The sequence below is a fragment of the Haliaeetus leucocephalus genome, unplaced genomic scaffold, assembly GCF_000737465.1.
Source record: "Haliaeetus leucocephalus isolate CR32 unplaced genomic scaffold, Haliaeetus_leucocephalus-4.0 Scaffold142, whole genome shotgun sequence".
Taxonomy (NCBI): domain Eukaryota; kingdom Metazoa; phylum Chordata; class Aves; order Accipitriformes; family Accipitridae; genus Haliaeetus; species Haliaeetus leucocephalus.
The window spans coordinates 6882-27561 of record NW_010972578.1 but is presented as its reverse complement, the minus strand read 5'-3'; the positions used below and the strand labels follow the sequence as shown (position 1 = coordinate 27561).

At 49.2% G+C, this 20680-nt stretch overlaps 2 protein-coding genes across 2 annotated transcripts in view; one reads left to right on the top strand and one right to left on the bottom strand.

Moving 5' to 3' along the window:
* Window positions 1–8595, top strand: part of UBE2R2 (ubiquitin-conjugating enzyme E2R 2) — a 55866-nt gene extending 47271 nt beyond the window's left edge. Inside the window, exons 4-5 of the mRNA XM_010561104.1 lie at window positions 4008–4142; window positions 5397–8595. Of these exons, the coding sequence (XP_010559406.1) occupies window positions 4008–4142; window positions 5397–5616 (355 nt within the window). The 3' untranslated portion in view covers window positions 5617–8595. The remainder of the gene's footprint in view (window positions 1–4007; window positions 4143–5396) is intronic.
* A 3499-nt stretch (window positions 8596–12094) lies between these two features.
* LOC104827839 (ubiquitin-associated protein 2-like) overlaps window positions 12095–20680 on the bottom strand; it is a 12002-nt gene continuing 3416 nt past the window's right edge. Inside the window, exons 2-8 of the mRNA XM_010561103.1 lie at window positions 19917–19995; window positions 18229–18443; window positions 16745–16844; window positions 16554–16661; window positions 15001–15068; window positions 13808–13999; window positions 12095–12246 (exon numbers count right to left, since the gene is read on the bottom strand). Of these exons, the coding sequence (XP_010559405.1) occupies window positions 12151–12246; window positions 13808–13999; window positions 15001–15068; window positions 16554–16661; window positions 16745–16844; window positions 18229–18443; window positions 19917–19995 (858 nt within the window). The 3' untranslated portion in view covers window positions 12095–12150. The remainder of the gene's footprint in view (window positions 12247–13807; window positions 14000–15000; window positions 15069–16553; window positions 16662–16744; window positions 16845–18228; window positions 18444–19916; window positions 19996–20680) is intronic.

Below are 20680 nucleotides of genomic sequence, written 5' to 3'. Positions count from 1 at the left end.
TGTCCTGCTGGGGTCCCATCTGGCTTTGCAAGGCTGCAGAGTGTCAGGCAGGATGCAGCAGGGCTGAAGGTGTGGGAGGGCAGCATGCTTGTAATGAGCTGCCTCTGTAACCTCGGGCTTCTCTTCAGCTGCTGAATGCTGTAAATCCTGCTTAGTATTGACCATTTACTACAGAGGACTGTGGGTGGAGTGTCTGAAGGGGGGATTGTTATTCTTCAACTTTGAGAGCACCTGTATTTCCACCTCTAACAGTGTCAGTTTTTTTAAACACAGTCAATGTGGACTTCCCCATCAGTCAGAGCTCGATGAGGCAGGCATAAGTAAATATGGCAAACATCCAGCAAGATGAGAAGGAATGCAGCTGTGATCTGTGTGGTAGAGAATACTGCTTTTCTTGAGTCCTGAGTCCTGTAAAGCTGAGGAAGTGGTGGCAGGGCTTAGAGTTGAGGCTCTTGGATCACTTTGGTTGTGCTTCTCTGTATCTCCCCTGTCTCTCCTCTGTCCTTTGAGGTGCACAGGCCAGAGCTGAGCACAATATTCAAGATGTAGATACATCTGTATCTTGTGAAGAGTTGTGGTTTAAGCCCAGCCACCAACAAAGCACCACAAAGCTGCTCACTCACTCCCTGGTAGGATGAGGAGAAAATATACAGAAAAGCTCATGGAGACAAGGACAGGGAAGGATCACTTGCTAATTATGTTCTCGGGCAAAAAACAGACTGAACTTGGGGAAGAAATAAAATCAATTTAATTTACCACAAATCAAATCAAAACAGGATAATGAGAAGTAAACCCAAATCTTAGAACACCTTCCCCCCTCCCTCCTTCCCAGCTCAGCCCCACTCCCGGTTCTCTCTCCCTCCTCCCCCCGGCGGCGCAGGGGGACGGGGAATGGGGGTTGGGGTGGGTTCCTCCCCCCTTGTCTCTGCCGCTCCTTCCTCCTCAGGGGGAGGACTCCTCACTCGGCCCCTGCTCCACCAGGGGGTCCCTCCCGCGGGAGACAGTCCTCCATGAGCTTCCCTGGCGTGGGGCCTTCCCGCAGGCCGCAGGCCTCCAGTCACGGCCTGCTCCAGCGCGGGCTCTCCCAGGGAGCGGCGGCCATCTTGGGGGGCATCCATCCCCCTGATCCGGCATGGGCTCCTCTCTCCCTGGGCTGCAGGTGGGCATCTGCTCCCCCGCTCCCCTCCGTGGGCTTGGGGGGGACAGCCTGCTGTCTGGTTTCACCATGGGCTGTGGGGGCATCCCCTCCTCCCCTCCTTCCTCACTGACCTCACTGTCTGCAGAGGGGTTCCTCTCACATTCCAATCCCCTACTCACCGCAGGTTCCCCTCTTAAATCTGTTCTCCCAGAGGCGCTACCACCATCACTGATGGGCTGAGCCTGGGCCAGCAGCAGGTCCGGCTTGGAGCTGGGGAAGCTTCTGGCACCTTCTCACAGGAGCCACCCTTGTGGCCCCTCCCCTGCTACCAAAACCCCACCACAAAAACCCGAAGCGTGAAGATAGGTGATGCCCTGTCTCACTATTGCTTTGTTTCCTGAGGATACCTCTTTCTTTTGGCTTTTTTGGCTGCCTAAGATCTGGACAGTTTCTGCAACCAGCTCAATAGACTATCATGACTGTCAGTACAGCCTAAGCCAAAAATTTATACTGGAGAGCAAAAATGTGCTAGGACAAATCTATACCTACCTCTAAAGGTGGATCTGAGAGGCTACAATATGGATAGCAGCTGGAACAAAAAAAAAAACAAATACCCTTTTTCAACAAGTTATATAAGAGGATGTGCTGACTGGGAGCGCCAGCCTGCCTACATAATGTCTGTTTCAGATGAAATTCATCTGTGTCTGAGCCTTCTGTTGTTACCTAGAGAGAAATAGGCACTTCATGGGTCTGTTTCCTTGAGCCTCTGCTGGCTGCTCTCCCCTGCTGGTAAAGGGATGTAGAGGAACTCACTCTCAAGACAACAGCACTGTAAACACTTAAAACAGCTCACTGTTCCCCAGAATGGGGTGGGGAACTAAGAAAGTAAAAGGCTGGCTTGAAATCTTCACTCTTCATGCAATCAACTTGTGTGAAACAGCCTTGCCTGAGAGAGAAACAGATCCCTGACAATATTGCAGAAGGTCAGTCTGTATCCAGTCCAGTGCAGTTTGTACCTGATGCTGAGGACGTTTTCAGTCCCATGTGGTTGACCTTTTTTTGTGGTTTTGGTCCTGTCAGATCCCATGTGCTCTGATCTCTTCCTGTTACTGTACCTTGTTTACCCACAGTAGCAGGGTTTGAATTGGAGCAGACTGTCCAGCTCTTAAGGTATCATCAGGGTTGGAGCTGATCTAATGTGCTGGTCGGTAATGAAGAGTGCAGAGCCTCACCTCTAATAGACAGTTGCCTTGGTGTATTTAAGTAGCTTTGCAGTGACTTTGGAGTCTGGGGCATTGCAGTGGAGATCGGCTTCTCCTCACTTTGTTGATGGAAGTGTGGTAGAGCAGATGCTAAATGCAGACGTGAATTCCTGTCCTCAACTTTTCCTAGACTTTGCTTGTTTTACAGTAAAGCTGCTGCAATGATGCCGGAGCTGACATGTTGGCTTTACAGCCTGTTTGCTGAGAATCAAAGGCTTTTAAATGATTTCTTGAGATGAAGTAGAAGACAGTCTCTCTTCTGCCCATCATTCCAGTCTGAACAGACAGTTTTTTCCAGAGCTGCTGTTCTCTTTTCCTACTGAATTGTATCAGTTGGAAAATAAATTGTATAAGACTGTCTTGATAGCTGTGCTGAACAATCTGGCCAGACACAAGTGTTTAGTTTCAAAACCTTTCAAGACAGTCAGCATCCAAATGACCAAGCATTTCCTGGAATTGTATCCCAGATATATGATCTGGTAGATGTGCTCAGCATGTGCTGCTCTGAATGTGCCCCTAAATCAATGCAAGTACAGCTGGGGCTGTAGTCTCCTTTAATCAAGTTCTGCAAAGCAGTTGCTAGGTACTGCTGTATTTCAAGACTTACTCCTTGTTTTTTGTTCTTCCTCTCCGTTTAAATCAAAAGCTGTTGCCAGCAGAACCACATCGGACATGTGAAGCTATTGCAGTGGTAGCTACAGCCAAGTGGCTGGGTGCGTAGAGCTGCCTGATGTGAGTTGCTGCTGAGTTTTGTGCTGGTTGTGGCACTGTGTGAGGAGCAAAGGGATGATTCTCTGAAGTGTGGAGGGTTCTAGGAAATGCAGAAGGGACTGGGTGAGAGAGGTGGTGTTTGCACCTGGTAAATGCCAGCAGAGCGGGGCAGCTAGCAGCTCTGTGCTGCTGCTAGAAATCCAGGAAGGCTGTCTGTCTGATGGGGTTTATGTGACTGGCTCATGCTGGCTTTGCTGAGTACCAGCAGCTGAATCCTGCTGGGCCCTTGGCGGCTTGCCTGGGTATTGAAAAACATCTGCACTGTTTTCCCCTTGCTGTGCTTGAGTGCTGCTACAGCAGCCTTAGTGATACGTAAGCTGAGGAGAGGTGAGACCTGCCCACAGCTTCAATGCCTTAACACCCAGTGGGGCAGGGAAAGTAATGCAGCCTAATATGATGGCTTTGGGTTGTAGTGGTCCTTCTCCCTACACAGGGCAGGGAACGAGCCTGGCTGTCTGCTGGGAGGCTGAATGTCACCACGAACAGGCTCATCTAGCACGTTTCCAGCCCTGCACCATCCATAGGTGGTGTGGACAAGCTGAATTCTGGTCTGATCCTAGCTTACCTGCTGTCCCATCACAAGCATGTGCACAGACATGATGGTCTGTAGTCAGATGAGATCCTTGAGGTTTGTGTTGTGTCACCTTCCCTGTGCTGATGGCCAGGGTCTGAAGTTCGTAAATATCTGCTCTCACTTCAAATATTATACTTAGTTACCCTTAGCTTAAGTTTTGACTTTAAACAAGTTTCTGATGCATCACCTAATGAAGTCATCAGCATCCAGAATCGATTAATGTGTTAGCTCTGACTCTTGCTGTTGTGGTTACCTTTTTCAGGACTATCTTACTGAGTGTAATCTCTTTGCTTAATGAGCCCAACACATTCTCTCCTGCCAACGTGGATGCGTCAGTCATGTTCAGGAAATGGAGGGACAGTAAAGGAAAAGATAAGGAGTACGCTGAAATCATAAGGTAAGCTTTGCATGTGTGATGCTGTGCTACCAGCCTCCTGCTTTGAATCCTGTAAAACAGAATGCTTGCAGAATTTGCTGAAACCAGCTTCTCACTGTGGTTGCTGCTTTGGAAATGAATTTTACTGTCTTACTCCAAGTCCATGCTTCTGGTCCCTCTAGGATTTTCACCACACAGAAGCAGTGCAGACTTCAGGACCAGGAGGACTGGGCTGATCTGTCTTTAAATTGTTCTTTTTTCAGATTAATCTGGTGTGATGCTCTGCAAAACCTATTGGTTGCTAGTAAATCCCAGTCGAAGTCCCCGCTTGCTGTTGAGCATTGCTTGTATTGCTTGGGATGTGATTCAGACTGACTGCATCCTACTAATTCTGTGCTTAATGCACTCATGAATCATAATCTTGTCCTTCCAATTCAAAGGAATATCAGTGGGATTTGGCAAGCGCTTGCAAAGCTGGGTTTGATTAGCTGGAAGCACTGTTCAATCTTGACTGTCCTTTGCTGAGAAGTTCATGGTTCATCAGGTGCTGTAGGGAGACGATGTAAACTTGAGCCAGGGTTGCTGTAGAGCTGTGGGTGGGCAAGCTGTACTGGAGTGGGACTGCTGTCACACTTGGTTGGGACAAGACTACATCTGCATTGACTCTGCTGGCTGGGCGTGCAGGTTATACCCCTGGTTGGAGCTATGCGGGGCAGTCAGTCTGTGCAAGAAGCCTCTCAGAGAGGTTATCTTAGTCCCCTCCAGCTGCCTTGGCTTCAGCAGAGCTGGATGTACTCCATAAACAGAGTTCGGCAGACTGACGATCAGGCGGGCGCGGGTGAAGGGATAGGCTGCCATCTGCTCCTCTCCCTGCTGGGAGGCAGCATGGGCCAGCAACAGTTCACAGCCTGCGTGCTGCTGGGAGGCAGCGGCCAGAGCCTGTCCTGGGGTGACGGGAAACACTTGTCTTCTGCCAGCGGGCTGTGGCTGCATCTCAAGGTGTAGCATGTGCTCTGACTGCTCTTGCCCTCCCTTGGGAGCTCGGAGCTGCTTGTGGGAATTGCAGTTTCGAGCACGCTGGGGTGCTCCCAAGCCCAGGGCTACAGGAACTAAATCTGGTTTTAGTACTGCTTGTGGTGCTTCAGCCAAACGTCAGCTCTCCTGACTCCGGGCTGCTGGGAGGACTGGGCTGGGGCTGGCCGGGAGGCGGGGAGTTGAGCCACGCTACCGCTGGCACGCAGCCCTGCTCATGTTGCTGTGTCCTCCTCCCTGCAGGAAACAGGTTTTGGCTACCAAAGCCGAGGCAGAGAAGGATGGCGTGAAGGTCCCCACTACGCTGGCAGAGTACTGCATCAAAACTAAAGTGCCTTCCAATGACAACAGTTCAGATTTGCTTTATGACGACTTGTACGACGACGACATTGATGACGAAGACGAGGAGGAGGAGGATGCCGACTGTTACGATGATGATGATTCTGGCAACGAGGAGTCGTGACCTGCTCCCTCTATGCCCCTGTACTGCCCTGCCGACTCAGGCCAGAAGGGAGCAGCGGTAACCTAGCAGCAGTCCAGCAAAAAAGTGGGGGGGGGGGATCAAAAAAAAACTTTTTGTCTCCTGCTGTCTCCTGTTGTATGGATCTGTTTGCTCCTTTTTTATGGACCTCTTAGAGACCCTCCACAGAATGTCTGAATTCTTGCATTCTTAACCCTTTCATCACTGTATTATGATTTCTTTTTAAAAAAGAAACTCCCCTTTTCACTTCTCTACAAAACGCTCACAGCGAAACAGGTTTGCTCGCGTTTAGATTCTTGAATTAAATACAGTCTTGCATTGAGATGTTTTATGTATTTAAAGCTGGAACAAACCCATTGGAAGCTGGGGTTTTGGGAGCTCAAGTGCTGCATTTACTGGGAAGAAAAAAAAAAAACACACAAAGCAAATTGCCAAGGTTTAGCTGCTCCATTTACAATAATAGCGTGTGTACATTCGTTTAGCCTTGTGGTGGTGGCTTTTCCTTTATAAGGTGTGGGGCGGAGAGTGTAAAGCTACTGTGTGTTGAGCTTGATGGGATGTTACTGAAAGGTACAGTATTCCTTTTCAGCCTGCTCAAGTTAGGAAATAGCTGGCCCCTGGAGCCCCAGAGGGCACAATCAGCTTTGTCTCTGAAAAAGGCTTGTGATATGAACCCTAAAATAAACACTTAACAGTTCACATCTGTACAACTGAGCCCTGGGTTGCTATTTTTTTTTTTTCAGACTAGGTTGGGGTTGAAAAAGTTCAGTTTAGCCATGCTGCTGAGATCTGCTGCCAGCTTCCCCTCTGCAGAGGGAGAACAGACATGCATCCCACTGCCCAGTGGGCCAGCATTCATCCTGAACAACTTTTTGGCAGTGGGAGAGAGATAGCCTCCCACCCCAGTGCTTGCTAGCAGCTCTTGCTTCCTGCAGCCCAAATCCAGTGCAGGCCTGAGACTTCTTTCTGCTGCTGATGTAGGTCATTTGTTGGTAAATGCAGCATTGCTGCAGCCCTAGGGGCTGTGCAGGGTCGGCAGCAGTCAAAACTCGCTTTGGTGCCTGCCTGGGGTGGCCAGGCTGTCCCTGTGCCTGCAGTGGCTGCTGGGGCATGGGACAGAGGGGATGGATGTGTGCTGGCCTTTCCCCTGCCTGGCTGGCTGGGACATGGGTGAGTGTGAGCAGCCCCACAGCAGAGGGATACACAGTGCTTTCAGTCTGGAAGAGGTGGCTGGCAGCAGGGTTTGACAGACTACTTAGCAGCATGCTTCAGCTGGGGCACTGAGCTAGGCCTCCTGCATGTTTTTGGGAGCTCTTGGCAGACCTTATGGCCCTCCCTCCTGGGCAGGGGGGATCCTGCATGCTCGTGTCTGCAGAACCCTCTGTCTCAGTCCCTCTACTCGCTCTGTTTGCAGTGTGTTCTCCTTGTTCGGCTGTGGTGCTTCACCTTTCGCGTGATCCCTTGATCAGCAGCCAGCCCTGCCCTCCTGTGCTGAGCCCTGGCACCTCCAGGAGCAGACCTGAGGTGCTGGCCCTGCTTAGGTGAGACCCTCCATTCCCACAGGTACAGAGGCAGTTACCCTGATAAGAGCTGCGGGCTCGGGCATTTGTTTATGCCTCCCCTTTGTATATCTCAGGGTTTTCAATGGTACGTCACCAGCTGTGGTCCCTCGGGGGGTGCTTTGTTGGGAGTAAACTTTGTTCTATGATCAGCTTGGTGGCTGTGTCCTGGGGTGAGGAGCGGGATGAGAGTGAGCAAGCTCAGCGTGTGCTGTCTGGAGGGAGAGGAGAGGAAGGCAGCCCGGGGCGGGGGAGGAAGGCTGGTGGGGCTCTGAAGTGATCAAGGCAGATGCGTTTTCAAAATAGGGCTGGGATTAGCTGCAGCAGGGACAGTCCCTGCTTCTCTGCCCCAGGGGTGTGCCGGTGGTGCATCCCTCTGCCCCCTGCAGAGTAAAGGCAGCCCAAGTGGTGATGCCGTGTCCCTCAGTGCTCCCTGTGACAGTCTGCCCTCCTGCTTGCATGTTACCTGGGGAGGCAGCAGGACCCTTTGTGAAGTGTCCCACATGGGCTGCTTCAGCTTGCCCTTCCAGCAAGGACTGACTCAGCCCCTGGTGCTTTTTGGAGCCGGCAGTGCGGCTCCCCTGCATCTAGTGATGGGGGGGCACTCCCCAGCTTCGCTCCAGCCCCCTGAGGGTAGCACCGGTGTTGGCAAATGGGTCTGTGGGCCTCCTGGCTGCAGGACTGGTCTTGGGGCCCCACTGGGATAGGGCCACCAACTTAAAGCTTTTTGGGGGCTGCTGGGGGTATGAAGGAGCAGACTATGGCAATGCTGGCTGTGCTGATGACTTGGTTTGAATTGAGGATACTGCATCTTTCAGGATTTTCCTTGTACTTTTGACCGTCTTCACTGTATACTCTCCAGTGACTTGTATTTTCAAGCTTAGTGTTGTAAGATGCATTATCATGACTCTTCTGTTACCCTTTTTTAATGACAAAAAGCAACCTATTTTGAGAGCTCCTACATTAGCCAGACTAATTTCTCTTCCCCACTGTCCTGTGCAGTGTCATTGCTTGTTGACTTGCTGGTTTCCTTTTGAGATACAAACTGAAATATAAGAGTTTTTTGAAACTATTTAAGAGATTGCTGAAAAAATGTTTACCTGATCTGTGTATTCTGGGTTTTTTCTTAACCCTTTTCTCTTGTCTTGGCCAATATTAGCGTTTACATTTGCAATTACAAGTCCCTTCAAATGCAGTTTTCAACCATTCTGAAGCCAGCAGGGTACACTAGATTTCTTAGTAGTTTTCCTAGCTGAAATCCCAGATGTTTTCCTTTTTTTCTCCAGTATAATTTACCAGAAAGAATTAACTGATGCATTTTTGTGTTGTCTTCTCCTTCAGTAGTTAGTTATATTTTGTCTTTTCTGCACATCTGTCTACTAATAAAAATGTGAAATGAAAACATCCCTGGACTGTTACTTCCCTGTTAATTGAGCTGGTTCATTTGCATGGGTTACTTAAAGCTTTGAATAACAGCTATTCAGAAGTTCAGTGCCACACCAGTATCAGTGCCCATACATATACATAAATATCTATAAGGTTATTGGAAAATAAAGCTGCTGTTTGAGAGCTGCCTGCCTGACCTGAAGACTAAAGAACAAACTGATTTAGAGAAGTTCTTTGGCACAAGGCCATGGCCTTTGCTGTTACATTTAGCCTTCCCAAGTCAGGAAGGGGGAGACCAGTGGGAAGATGGTTCATGGTCCTGTATGACTGCAGCAGGGACACTGGACTTGGGGGATGGGGTGCTGCTGGTGGCCAGTTCCCTGGCAGGGCAGGAGCACAGCACTCCTGAAGTGGTCAGACAAGGCCATGGGGGAGCTTGCCTGCTGGGGCAGGGGGCTTTGACCTCATGCAGAAGGCTGGCTGGCAGAGGAATTGAGGTCATCACTGCCAGCCCTTCAGGGTGCTTGCCCTGCCTGGTCCATGGTGTTCTTGCAAGCTCAAGAGTGGAGAAGTTTCTTGTTGCAGTGCCTTGCTGCTGCAGTCAAGCTAAAATTAGCAGGACAAGGGTACAGGAGTTGCACTTGCTGCACTTGGCATCATTTGCAGCACAGCAGCTGGGCCCAATGTTGTTGTGGCCTGAGTGCTTTAACTTCACAGCTGTGCTGGAGGAATGGTGATGGCATTTCAGAGCTGCATTCCCAGAGGAATCTCCATATTGGGGAATGGGACTGAGAGGAAGGGTGGTGTCTGGGCCTTCTGACTTGGAGTGGGCTTGCTTGTACCTCCTGCCTGGCTCCTGCACCACCTGGCTGACCAGAGGTGCCACCACCACCTTCATCCAGCAGAAGGTGTGGTACCAAAGGTGGGGGAAACTCTCTGGCCTGCCCTGCCTTGGGTAAACCTGCCTGCCACTTGTGCATGGTTTTTTTTTTTTTTTACCTGTGCAGCTGAGCAGCCTTGGCTCTACCATCAGACTGTGGACCAGGGGGCTTAGAGAGGAAGTGGCTGCAGAAAAGCCCTGCTGGAACCAACAGTGTAAGGAACTGGGAAAACAACCTGTTGAGTGCTGCCTGGAGAGCAGAGAAGGCTGATTGCAGGCAGGACACTAGAGCAGTTGGGAAGGTGCTAGAGTTGCATGTTCTGCCTTGTGCTGGGGAAGAGGAAGGTGCCAGATGGCAACACAGCCCATCCCCTCCAGGCCTGGAAGCACTGCCCTTCCATGCCCACAGCCACAGTTGAGGATGGAAGTTGTGCAGCTGTGAAGAAGCACTGGCTGAAGTCCTTGCAAGGGAGTCTCCCTTGCAGCTGCCCTGCAACAAAGCTAAGGCTCAGGGGGCTGCTGTGCACTGGCACCAGCTTCTCATGTTGCCTTTTGCCAGTTCCAACTGCTTCAGCAAGGACTGACCCACACCTGGGAGGGCAGCAGTGGGTTTCTATAATCAAGAAACTTAAGTGTGTGAAGACAGCTGTGGGAGAATTTTGTTTTTCAAGAATAGCTCCTGTGAGGCAGCAGCTCTGACAGCAGGTAGATGAGGTGCTGTTGCTGTAAGGCCTGTGGGCTCAGCTGCTGGTGCAGCCCTTGTACAAGCTGACAGCAAGCCCCCAGCCTGCAGAAACATTTTTGCCCTCCTTGACATTCAGGCCCCAAAGCAGTGGGACAGCAGCTGCCAAGGGCTTGCAGCAGCTGCTGAAGTTCACCCAGTATCAAAACTTGAGCTGGGGCAAAGGAATGCCAGTGCAGCTCATGTTGTGCTGCTCAGAGGCAGGGGGAGGATCAGGTGACACATTGACTTCTTTCAAGCCAGCTGGGTCTTGCAGGACCTGAGAACAGGTGAAAGTGTGACTCTAAGAAAGAAAAGTGGTTCTCAGGGTAGAAGGATTATTTTTTTTCTTCTGGGTCTTGAAACAGAATTATGAAGTACAAAAAAGCCCCTCACCTGCCCCATGGACACATGGCTTCACATTTACCCACCTCCTCTGCTGCACAGGGCCATGATGTTCAGGAGGATGAGCCCAGGGCAGGAGCTGTCCCTCAGGAGCCCTCACCACCGACCACCCTCCTGGTGGAGGCCATGGACCTCACAGGTAAAGCAAGGGCAGGCAGTGCTGCAGCTGTCCTCCCTCCTTACCTATCCCCGCTGCTCCACAGGGACTCACACAGATCACAATGCCAGAGGACACCAAAGGCAGAGACATGATGCTTATGGCAGGAGCCAAGGGTGCTGCCCAGGATCCCACCCCTGCTGCAGGTGCCTGTGAGCTCTCAACACCAAGGTGCACTCAGCTTTGTCATGGTACATGGCATCCCCTGCAAACCCATCTGCTGCTCTTACCCTCCCAGCTCAGCTTTTCTTGCAGGAGCAGGTGGAAAGGGACAGGCTGTAAAAGCAAAACTGCTCCTGGAGCCTTTGAAAATGCAGACAAACACCAGTGATACGCTCAGATCTTTATTAGGTGAAGGAAGGGCTAAAAAGAAATGAAACTCCTAAACAATCACTGCACTGGTGCAGGACAAGAAGGACCAGGAGTTGCCTCCAGGGTCTTGTTTTAAAAAAGGGGGGGAGGGACAGGTGAAGTTTTCATCCAGTAGCTCTGGCTTTCCTGGGCAAAAAGAGGTACAAGACACAGCTTATACTTTTATTTAAGAAATCGCTACATAGTTTTTGCCTCTAATGATGCAAAGGAGGTTCCAGGACACACTGAGCGATCCAAAGTCTCTTGCTAGAGAAACAAAAATAAACCACCAAACATAAAAGAAAACCCTGTCTTTTTTTTTTTTTATTCAAAATTTGAAAAATAAAAAGGTGAGGCTGCAGCTCAGGGCCACAGTGACCAAACTGCCCACGAGAGTTCATCTTCCACAGCAGGAGGGAGGGGTGAGACAAAAGAAAGGGGAAGGCCCACAAAACATTCTTTTCCTTTTTTTCCTCTTTAAAATAAAAGCTATATTGGGGGCTGAGGGCAGAAATCAAACCAACACGACACATCCTGATTCATTTGGGGGGGGGGGCAGGCCTCCTTATTTGCCTGAATTTAGAACTGCATTAAAATACATGGGCTCCAGCTCCAAAAAAAACCCAAAACCAAAAAAAAACCAAAAGGCGCAGTTTGTCTTTGACAGAGTTATAAAGCCCATAGAGCTTAAAAAAAACAAGTAAGGATGCCCTGGTGCAGATGAGAAATAATTAGTTTTCCTACAAAGAAAATAAAACAGGCTGCAAGATGCAGAAAACCACATTTAGGCTCTATTACATTTACAAATACATACATAAATATATTACATACAACAGCAACTCAAAGAGGAAGCGGGCGAGTCACACAGAGGATGGATGGATGGCTGCAGTTCTCCCCGCACAGACGTTTGGCTGAGTAGTTACTTCTAATAATTCCAGGAATGGGCTTCCGCTTTTTTTTCTTTCTCTCGTTTCTTTTTTTTTTTTTTTAATTTTATTTTATTTTTTTATTTTCTCCTCCTCTCCTTCCATTCTCTCCTCCCTCCCCGGTTTCAGATTTAGTTTGTCCAGTATGGAGAAGTGCCATAGGCGGTTTTGGTAGCCTGAGACTTTTGCTGCATGGTGCTGGGTTGGTTGCGTTGGCCAGATCCACCCTAGAAATTGGAAACAAAGGAGATAGGGGCATCAGCTGCCATAGCACCAGTGCTCCCAGGAAGACAAGCCCATCCAAATGTCACCAGAAGAGCTGCCACCCCCAGGGACAGCCCTGACACCCACCAACACAGCAATGCTCCTCCCTGAATGGATCCATTTCTGCCCTGCAACATCTCCATGTCTTGCAATCCAGGACAAGTGGCCACAGAGACACCAAGCAGGACCACGGGAACACGCCATCCCCCCCCTGCCCCAAGACAGATTCAAGCACAAGGAAGGAGAGAAGCAGGACTGGGGACAGCAAAGGAGCTCTCTCAAGGCGAACAGAGGTGGTGCACCAGCCAAGGATGTCACACATTCAGAGACAGAAGTAATTTCCTATTTCTGGACTCTAGGGCAGAACACTCTGTTTTTTCAGGGAACATTTATAGTGAGGAAATGAAAGGCATGGGCTGGTGAAACCAAATCAAAGCTGACATGCAACCTGCAAGGAGATGCTTGATTTTTCCCCAAATTACAGTACAAGTGCTCACGTCCTGCTCTCCTGCCACAGCCAGGGGACAGCAGCGCCTGCCTCAGCTTCACACCTCACAGCCCATCTCTCCACACCCAACATCAGGATGGCCTCTTCACAGAATCACAGGCTGGCTGAGGCTGGCAGGAACCTCTCGAGGTTATCTTGTCCAACCCCTCTGCTCAAGCAGGGTCACCTAGAGCCGGTCGCCCAGGACTATGTCCAGACAGCTCCAAAGATGGACACTCCACAACCTCCCTGGGCAACCTGTGTCAGTGCTTGGTCACCATCCCAGTAAAAAAGTGCTTCCTGGTGTTCAGAGGGAACCTCCTGTGTTCCAGTTTGTACCCATTGCCCCTCATCCTGTCACTGGACACCACTGAAAAGAGCCTGGCTCCGTCCTCCTTACACCCTCCCTTCAGGTATTTATATACATTGATAAGATCACTCCCTGAGCCTCCTCTTCTCCAGGCTGAACAGCCCCAGCTGTCTCAGCCTTTCCTCATAGGAGAGATGCTCCAGTCCCTTCATCATCCTTGTGGCCCTTTGTTGGACTCTCTCCAGTACATCTGTGTGTCTCTTGTACTGGGGAGCCCAGCAGCACTCCAGGTGTGGCCTCACCAGTCCTGAGCAGAGGGGAAGGATCTCCTCCCTTGACCTGCTGGCAGTACTTTCTGTAATGCAACCCAGGATCCCGTTGGCATTTGTGGCAAGGGCACATTGTTGGCTTGTGATCAACTTGGTGTCCACCAGGACCCCCAGGGCCTTTTCTGAAAAGCTACTTTGGCCCCCAGCATATACTAGTGCATGGGGTTGTTCCTCCCCAGGGGCAGGACTTTGCACTTCCCCTTGCTGAACTTCATGAGGTTCCCTCCTCAAACTGCTCAACAGCACCAAGTCTGTTAGTCTGCAACCATTGTCAAGGCTCTTCCCCACTGAGCAAAGCAAAAATGAGAAGGAAGCAAAAACCCCCAAGACCCTGCTGGCATGTGAAGGGGAGCAATCTGTCCTCAGCCACACTGTAAAGGCAGAAGTGGCCGACTCACCTGCCCATCTTGCTGAAGATGGTGATGCAGCATCTGGGAATGAGGCTGCTGATGCGCAGGCAGGATATGGAGAAATGGGGCTGGAGCATAACCTGGGGCAGCACCAGGGTTCAGGGGCCCGGTCGATCCAAGAGCAGAGGGCAGGCTGAAAGGAGGTGGCGTGCCAGCATGGAATCCCTGCTTGTCAAACGTCTGCACGGGAGGCGAGGGGGACAGCATCAGAGACTGGTGTGAGCAGCCCCACAGTGACCAGACAAGAACAATAGTGGCCCAGACACACATCACCTGAACCTTTCACCAGCCCCATGAGCAAGCCAAGTCACATTGAATACCTACAAGCACTTCAGCAGATGAGTTTCAGCTCATGTTCTCACCCAGATTTCTGCACTAATGCCTCTGACATTTTATTTTATTTCCATGGCTACTGCACTCCTTTTTTTCCCCGACCTCTTTTTTCTCAGTGAGACATGGGATGGCAGCAGCTGCCTGAAATCAGTCCTTCACACATTGCAGGGGCTCAGCCTGGATTACTTGACCTACCCAGAGCAGCCTGACAAAAATGCAAGAAGAACTTGCGGTAAGATTTTCCTCCTCCTGGCCAAAGCTTGACCCCTAATGCTAAGCATGTACCTGAGAGCTGACTTCCTACTTGTAAGCATGGATCACAGCCAGACACTGATTCCCCCAGATGAGGGTGCAAGCAGCAGAAATCAGGAGCCGGACATAAGCCCACTGCACACCACAGCTTGTCAAAGCTCTTTCTGCTTTCTCCGGGAAGCTGTATGCTGAGCAATGGCCACAGGAGACCATGGGACAGGGACCCTCGGGTGTTAGGGGTAGGCACTATTGACTGGTCTCTCTGGTGAAAAGCAAACAGCCTCTCGACTCAGCTGCTTTGGGGGCTATTTTGACTAAAAACATTAGCACGAACACATTTCAATTGCACCCAGGACACAGCTTGCATGGGGCAGCGTGAGGCTGCATAGAGCGCTGCACCTATGCCAGCATCTGCCATCAGGAGCTGACATGGCAGAAACAGTGGGACTGAGGGCAAGACTCCACTCCGACGGCAAACAGATCCAGCGTAAGAAATGCCATGGCCTGCCAACTCTGAGACCGACCAGCCTGGGAACAGAAGGGGAGCCATTGGCCTGGCCTCAGGCCATGAGGGAGGAGGGTCCAGCACTGCTCACCTGAGTCTTGTTATAGACTGAGCCACTGATATCAGGCACACCTGTGTTACTTGAGGTCACAGAAACACCTGGAAAAGAAAAAAAAACCACCAACAATGAGAAAGTCAATGACCACCCAGCATGAGCCCCATGCTTTGCTCCTGGCACCTCCAGCAGCCTCAGTGGATGCACCTTTGTCTGCAGCCACTGCACCACATGCCCTGCTGCTGCTGCCGGACAGCCCGGCAGGTTTCTTCATGCTCTCAGACCCATGGCACCCCACATGGGAACAGAAGAAAGGGTTCAGTTCCTTGCTCCCACTGTAAAGTAGGAAACCAGCCCACTGTGACCCATGTCCATGACCCAGTGGTCACCTCTTGGATTCAAACGCACTTCACCAGGCAGCAGCTGGCTGCACCGAACACTCATTTAAGCTTGTGAAAAGCCAGATCCCCCCTAGGATTAGGGATGTGTTTGGCTCTATTGCAGCATTCAAGAGCTTTCCAGCAGTGCACTGAGCAATAAGACTCAGCGTCTGCTACACATTTGAGCCCTTGTCCTTTCACATCCTGCAGAAGGGTGAGATCTGCAGTGCTCCTCTGCCCTGAGAGAATTAATATCACTCATTCAGGGTGGCTTCCACCAGGACCAGCTGGTGCCATAACAGGCTCAGAAACAGTAACTCACCAGCGAGGTGGCTCTCAAACCAGCCACTTAATTCAGTCTTATAAAGACTGTCTCTAATCATTTTACTTGGATCAGAATAAAACCAGCAGTTTCTTTGGCCAGTGAATCAGGAGTGGACTCAGACAGTGTGCACTGCTCTAAGCTTGTACCTTTCCTAGGACACTGCTCCCCACAGAGGACAGTGTGATCAGCTCTTGGCTGAAGACAGTCCAGTTGGTATTTCAAATGCACAGCAAATGCTGGGTATTTGCTTAAGACCAAGGATGAGCTAGTTAGTGCTAAGCAATTCAGTATACATTTCTCAGGTCTAACCAGCATGTGCAGAATAAAGCTTCCATATAAGCTGTATAAATTCTTCAGCCTTTACAGTCACAAAGGAAACATTTCCAGGCATGAAACAATGCAATGAATTACAGGGTGTACAGACAGCAGCTGAAACAACAGCCCAGAGATGTGTGAACTGCCCTGCTCACCCCTAAAACACAGCTATCTTAGGTGCCTACCTAGAAACTCAAAATCTAGTCATCATTTGGCAGAGGACCATTTCAGCAGCAGCATCCAACTGCTTAGGCTTCAAAAACACAGCACTGCTGCAGGACCACTATACTTCAGCAAAGAAAACTTCGGCAGAGGAAACAGTTCACCATTTCTCCCATGTATAATTGTGGACAAAGCTGCACATCAGCCACACAAATCCTTACGCAAAGTTCAGCCATAAGGTTTAGAAGGAACACCTGGGCCATTAAAAAAGCATTTTGTATACGGGAGATGGAGAAACAGCTTGGATCGTGACCCTGTTTAGAGCTGGCTGCTGGACTGACTGCACAGCACTGGGAGTTTGCCCTACTAAATCCCACTCAAGAGCAACCTCAAGTCTCATGTGTTACCTTTCCCAGGTCCAGTGCCAGCAGATTTGTTTTGTGCTTGAGATGACCCACTGTAGCCTCCTTTGCTGTAATCTCCAGCTGCCGTTCCCTGCGTTAAGTCATCATAGCCTGCCGGTGTGTACAAGATAAGGTGTTACAGTGTGCAAGCAGCTCTGCAGACGCTCACATGAAAAGCGCAGTAGTAAGCATACCTGCTCCATAGCCGTGCTGCCCATAGCCACTTGCTTGCTGGAAAGGAGTCGATGCTGTGTTCAGGTTGACTCCATGCTGTTTAGCAGATGCTGGAGGTACCTGGACAAAGGAAGGGAACAAACAAAAGGCGCTGTTAACTAGGGAATGGCATGGAAAACACAACCTTCCTCTGCCATCTAGCGGGGAAGGCACCTCCACCTCATGTGGGAAATTTAATCTGGAGTTGGGAGCACTGGCGTGGCATGGGACATGGCACTCATGCTTCCAGCAGTAACTTGCTGTAGTGGATTTGTGCAAGCCCCAGGTTTTCTACTAGAGCCACCCGCCCCTCTAATTGCAGTGCAAACCTCTCTCAGAACAGGCTGTGTATTTCTTTCATACACTGGCTTAAAACACCAAATTCTTACCCACAAACCCAAGAAGGAGCAACCACAGTGCGCTCACTCCAGAATCAAATGAAACATCAATTTCTGCCTCAGGTTGTTTCATAAAATACTGTTCTACAAGGCCCTAAAATAGACTCATCTACCCTTCTGCCTGGAGCATCACCTCCTCCCAAATAACCTTCTTCTCCTGAGACTACCAGCACTGCTCTCTGACTTAACCAGGTCTCCTCAGTCCTTGAAAGGACTTCCTAGGCACTCTCAGCTTGCTGACTCAGCTTTGGGTCTCCCCTTGACTCTCCAGAGACTGACAAGGACTTACAGAAACAGTGAGTCCATGAGCTGTAGCTGTCTGGTATTTACAGTAACCTGCGCGGGAGTCCATGAGTTCTAGTCTTTTAAATTTCCTGTTTTCTTGGGGAAAGGACTGCAGCTATTTTCTCATGCTTGCATGTTTTTGGAGGTCCCTTGCAGACTGGGGAAGATGACTCTACTCTGTTCTCATGAGATACCACCTGAGTATTAGATCCAGCTCTGGGGTCCCCAGTATGAGACTGACATAGACCTGTTGGAGCAGGTCCAGAGGAGGGTGACAAAAATTATCTGAGGCCTGGAATATCTCTCCTATGGAAAAGCTGAGAGAGTTGGGGCTGTTCAGCCTGGAGAAGAGAAGGCTCTAGGGAGACCTTATTGCAGCCTTTCAATACTTAAAGGAGGCTTAGGAGAAAGATGGGGAACAGACTTTTTACCAGGCCCTGTAGTGATAGGACAAAGGGCAATTGTTTTAAATTGCAAGAGGGTAGGTTTAGATTGGATATAAGGAAGAAATTTTTTAAGACAAGGGTGGAACAGATTGCCCAGAGAAGTCGTGGGTGTCCCATTATTGGAAGTGTTCAAGGCCAGGTTGGATGCTGCTTTGAGCAATCTGGTCTAATGGAAGACGTTCCTGCCCAAGACAGGGGGGTTTGCACTAGATGATCTTTGAAGGTCCCTTCCAAGCCAAACCATTCTATAATTCCAAGATGCAGAAGGTTTGGGCTGGAGAGAGCAAAACCAGAGAGGCACAAAGGGAGGGTTAGAGTTTAGGCTGTCACACTTACAAACATGGTTGGCCCATACTGGAATGCACTGGGTACGCCGGGCACACCAGCGTAATAAGGTAACCCAGTGTAGCTGTACCCCGGGGGCAGGGTCGGGTTGAGGAAGGGCTGCTGAGTTGTATGGTGAGTCTGCGTCTGGTTCTGCTGCGGCTGGGCAAGCGTGGTAGCAGGAGCAGGGGAGGCAGAATCCCCGCGGCCAAATTTTGTAACGTCACCTGCTGAAGAAAGAACTGATCAGAAAAGCTATCAAAGCTACTCCAAAAGTGGAGGACTCAAAGGATTCAAATCCTCTGAATACAAGTAAAGAGCTACAGAATAGAGCACATCCTACACTTGAAAGCCTGCAGTTGTTCATGGGAAGCACTCTCCCGGTCTCTGTTCCTGACAGCCACAGGGACATTGCCTGTTCATGGCACAGAACTCCATGCCATGGCTAATCCATTGAAAAAATGGAGATACCAATACTTACCTATCTCACATGGTCTGAGAAGATTCATTACTATCAGATCATTGCAATAAAACATGCTAAAAGCAGAAGTATGGTAAATAGCCAAAGAGCAAATGGTTGTTGGTTAAAGTGTGACTCTCCTAGAGGTTAAACTGATTAGCTAAGCTTCATGGGCTGAAAGCAAGTTAGGATTTACAGGCAGTGATGGGCATATTTTTGTCAATGTCTGTTTATTTGTCAAGCATGACTAGTTAGATGTCCGGTTCCTCACACCACCAAAGTTCTGGAGACAGTAGCTGAAGGCCAGGAAAGCAAGGCTTGCATCGCGGGCCACCTTATTGAAGAAGTAGGAAGGGAAATTCGGTTATTAACCCAAAAGCAGCCTCCCCAGAGAAGTGATTACGAAGCAGAAAACTCCCGAACACTTGCATTTTCTGGCAGCCTACAGAGCAGCAGGTTCACGTGTTTTTAGGGAGGTGACATACATCAATCACATCTATCTCATTCCCAGTCAGTATTCCCTTTTGTTACAAGAAGTATGACAACACTCAATACCATCATTATAGGAATTATAATGCCTATGTCTACAGTTTTAAGCTGTAATCAGATGGCAATGGATGAAAACCACTGGCTGAAAATCCTGGATGGCATTAATGTCATCTTTGCATGATGATAACTGAAGAACAAGAGCAGGAATGAGGAAAGGCTTCTTAGGCCACATGCTTTTGGGAATGAAATCCATTAGATTTGGGGAGGGTGGGGGAGAGCCTGCTAGATGCAGCTCCTGCTGGGAACATACAAGTGCTATAATAGCAGTAACAAAGTATGGAGAGCTGCTGAGGGGGGGGTGTCTACTTCAGTGCCAAAAAAGAAAAGCAAGCCAGCTGAATTTCAAGAAGAATGATTAAGCTACGGAATATTTTTCAAGCACCTATATGTGCTTGGGAAGGGCACTAGATGACACTGCTGTTTACATTTGTAATAATTTTGCACTTATACTCAAAGGCTATCCAACTTAGTCCCAGAGGATGTCACATATCAATTACTGACCAAAACCATGAAGAAACATCAATGTCAGGATTGAGAGGGAGATGCTTGCTTTTGTTTGACCAGTTTGGACTGATAGGTTTAACTGCTTACAGAAGGGAAAAACAACTGCTCTTTCAGCAAAGGCAGGATGACCTGCATTTACGAATCAGCACATCTCACTTAACCATCCTCATCTTTAAACAGCACTCACCTGAGTACGGGTTGTTAGCAAGGCTCCCATCTCTGCCTGTCAAAGTTGCAGGAGCAGGGAATGTAATTCCATAATAATCCTTGGAAAGAAAAAACATCGTTTACTAACACATATTATACACATAAGGAAATGTAAAAACGAAGAACTAAAGGAAGTTTAGGCAGAAGCTGACCTTACTGCTTAGAGCAGAGCTGAAGATTTACCTTGATCCTCAACTTCAAAATAAACCTACTTTATAGCCTTTTTTAATATTACGTACAAGTACTTCATCTTTTAATGGTAAGTTAAAGGCAACAACTAAGCGCTTTCCCCTCCCAGTCCTCATCTCTGAGCCATCCTCTTCCAGTAAGACTAAGTCTGGAAGAGCAACAGGCCATTGAGGGCCAAAGACCTGGGGTCAAGCCAAGACCATAATCACAACATGGATGTAGTCTAAAGGTTTTGCCCTTGTATTATGCCCTGTTTTCTAAAAGTGTAAACATCAGCACAAACATTAACAAAAAATATGGAGAAAAAGAGTTACTACTGGATGACTGGAAAATTTATTTAAACTACAGTAAAGGAGACCTCAGAAAAGAATTCTCCAAAGTGTGGTGTGCAAGACAATCCATTGGGGTGCATGAAGAAAATGGGTTTGGTACCATTAATAAATAAGATTTTAAAAATTTAAAAACAGTGCTTGTTTAACCTTTCATCCTTTTTCAATTTTTATTTTTGTGTATGTTTTATAACTGTATTGGGTTTGTGTGGCAATGTTTTGGTAG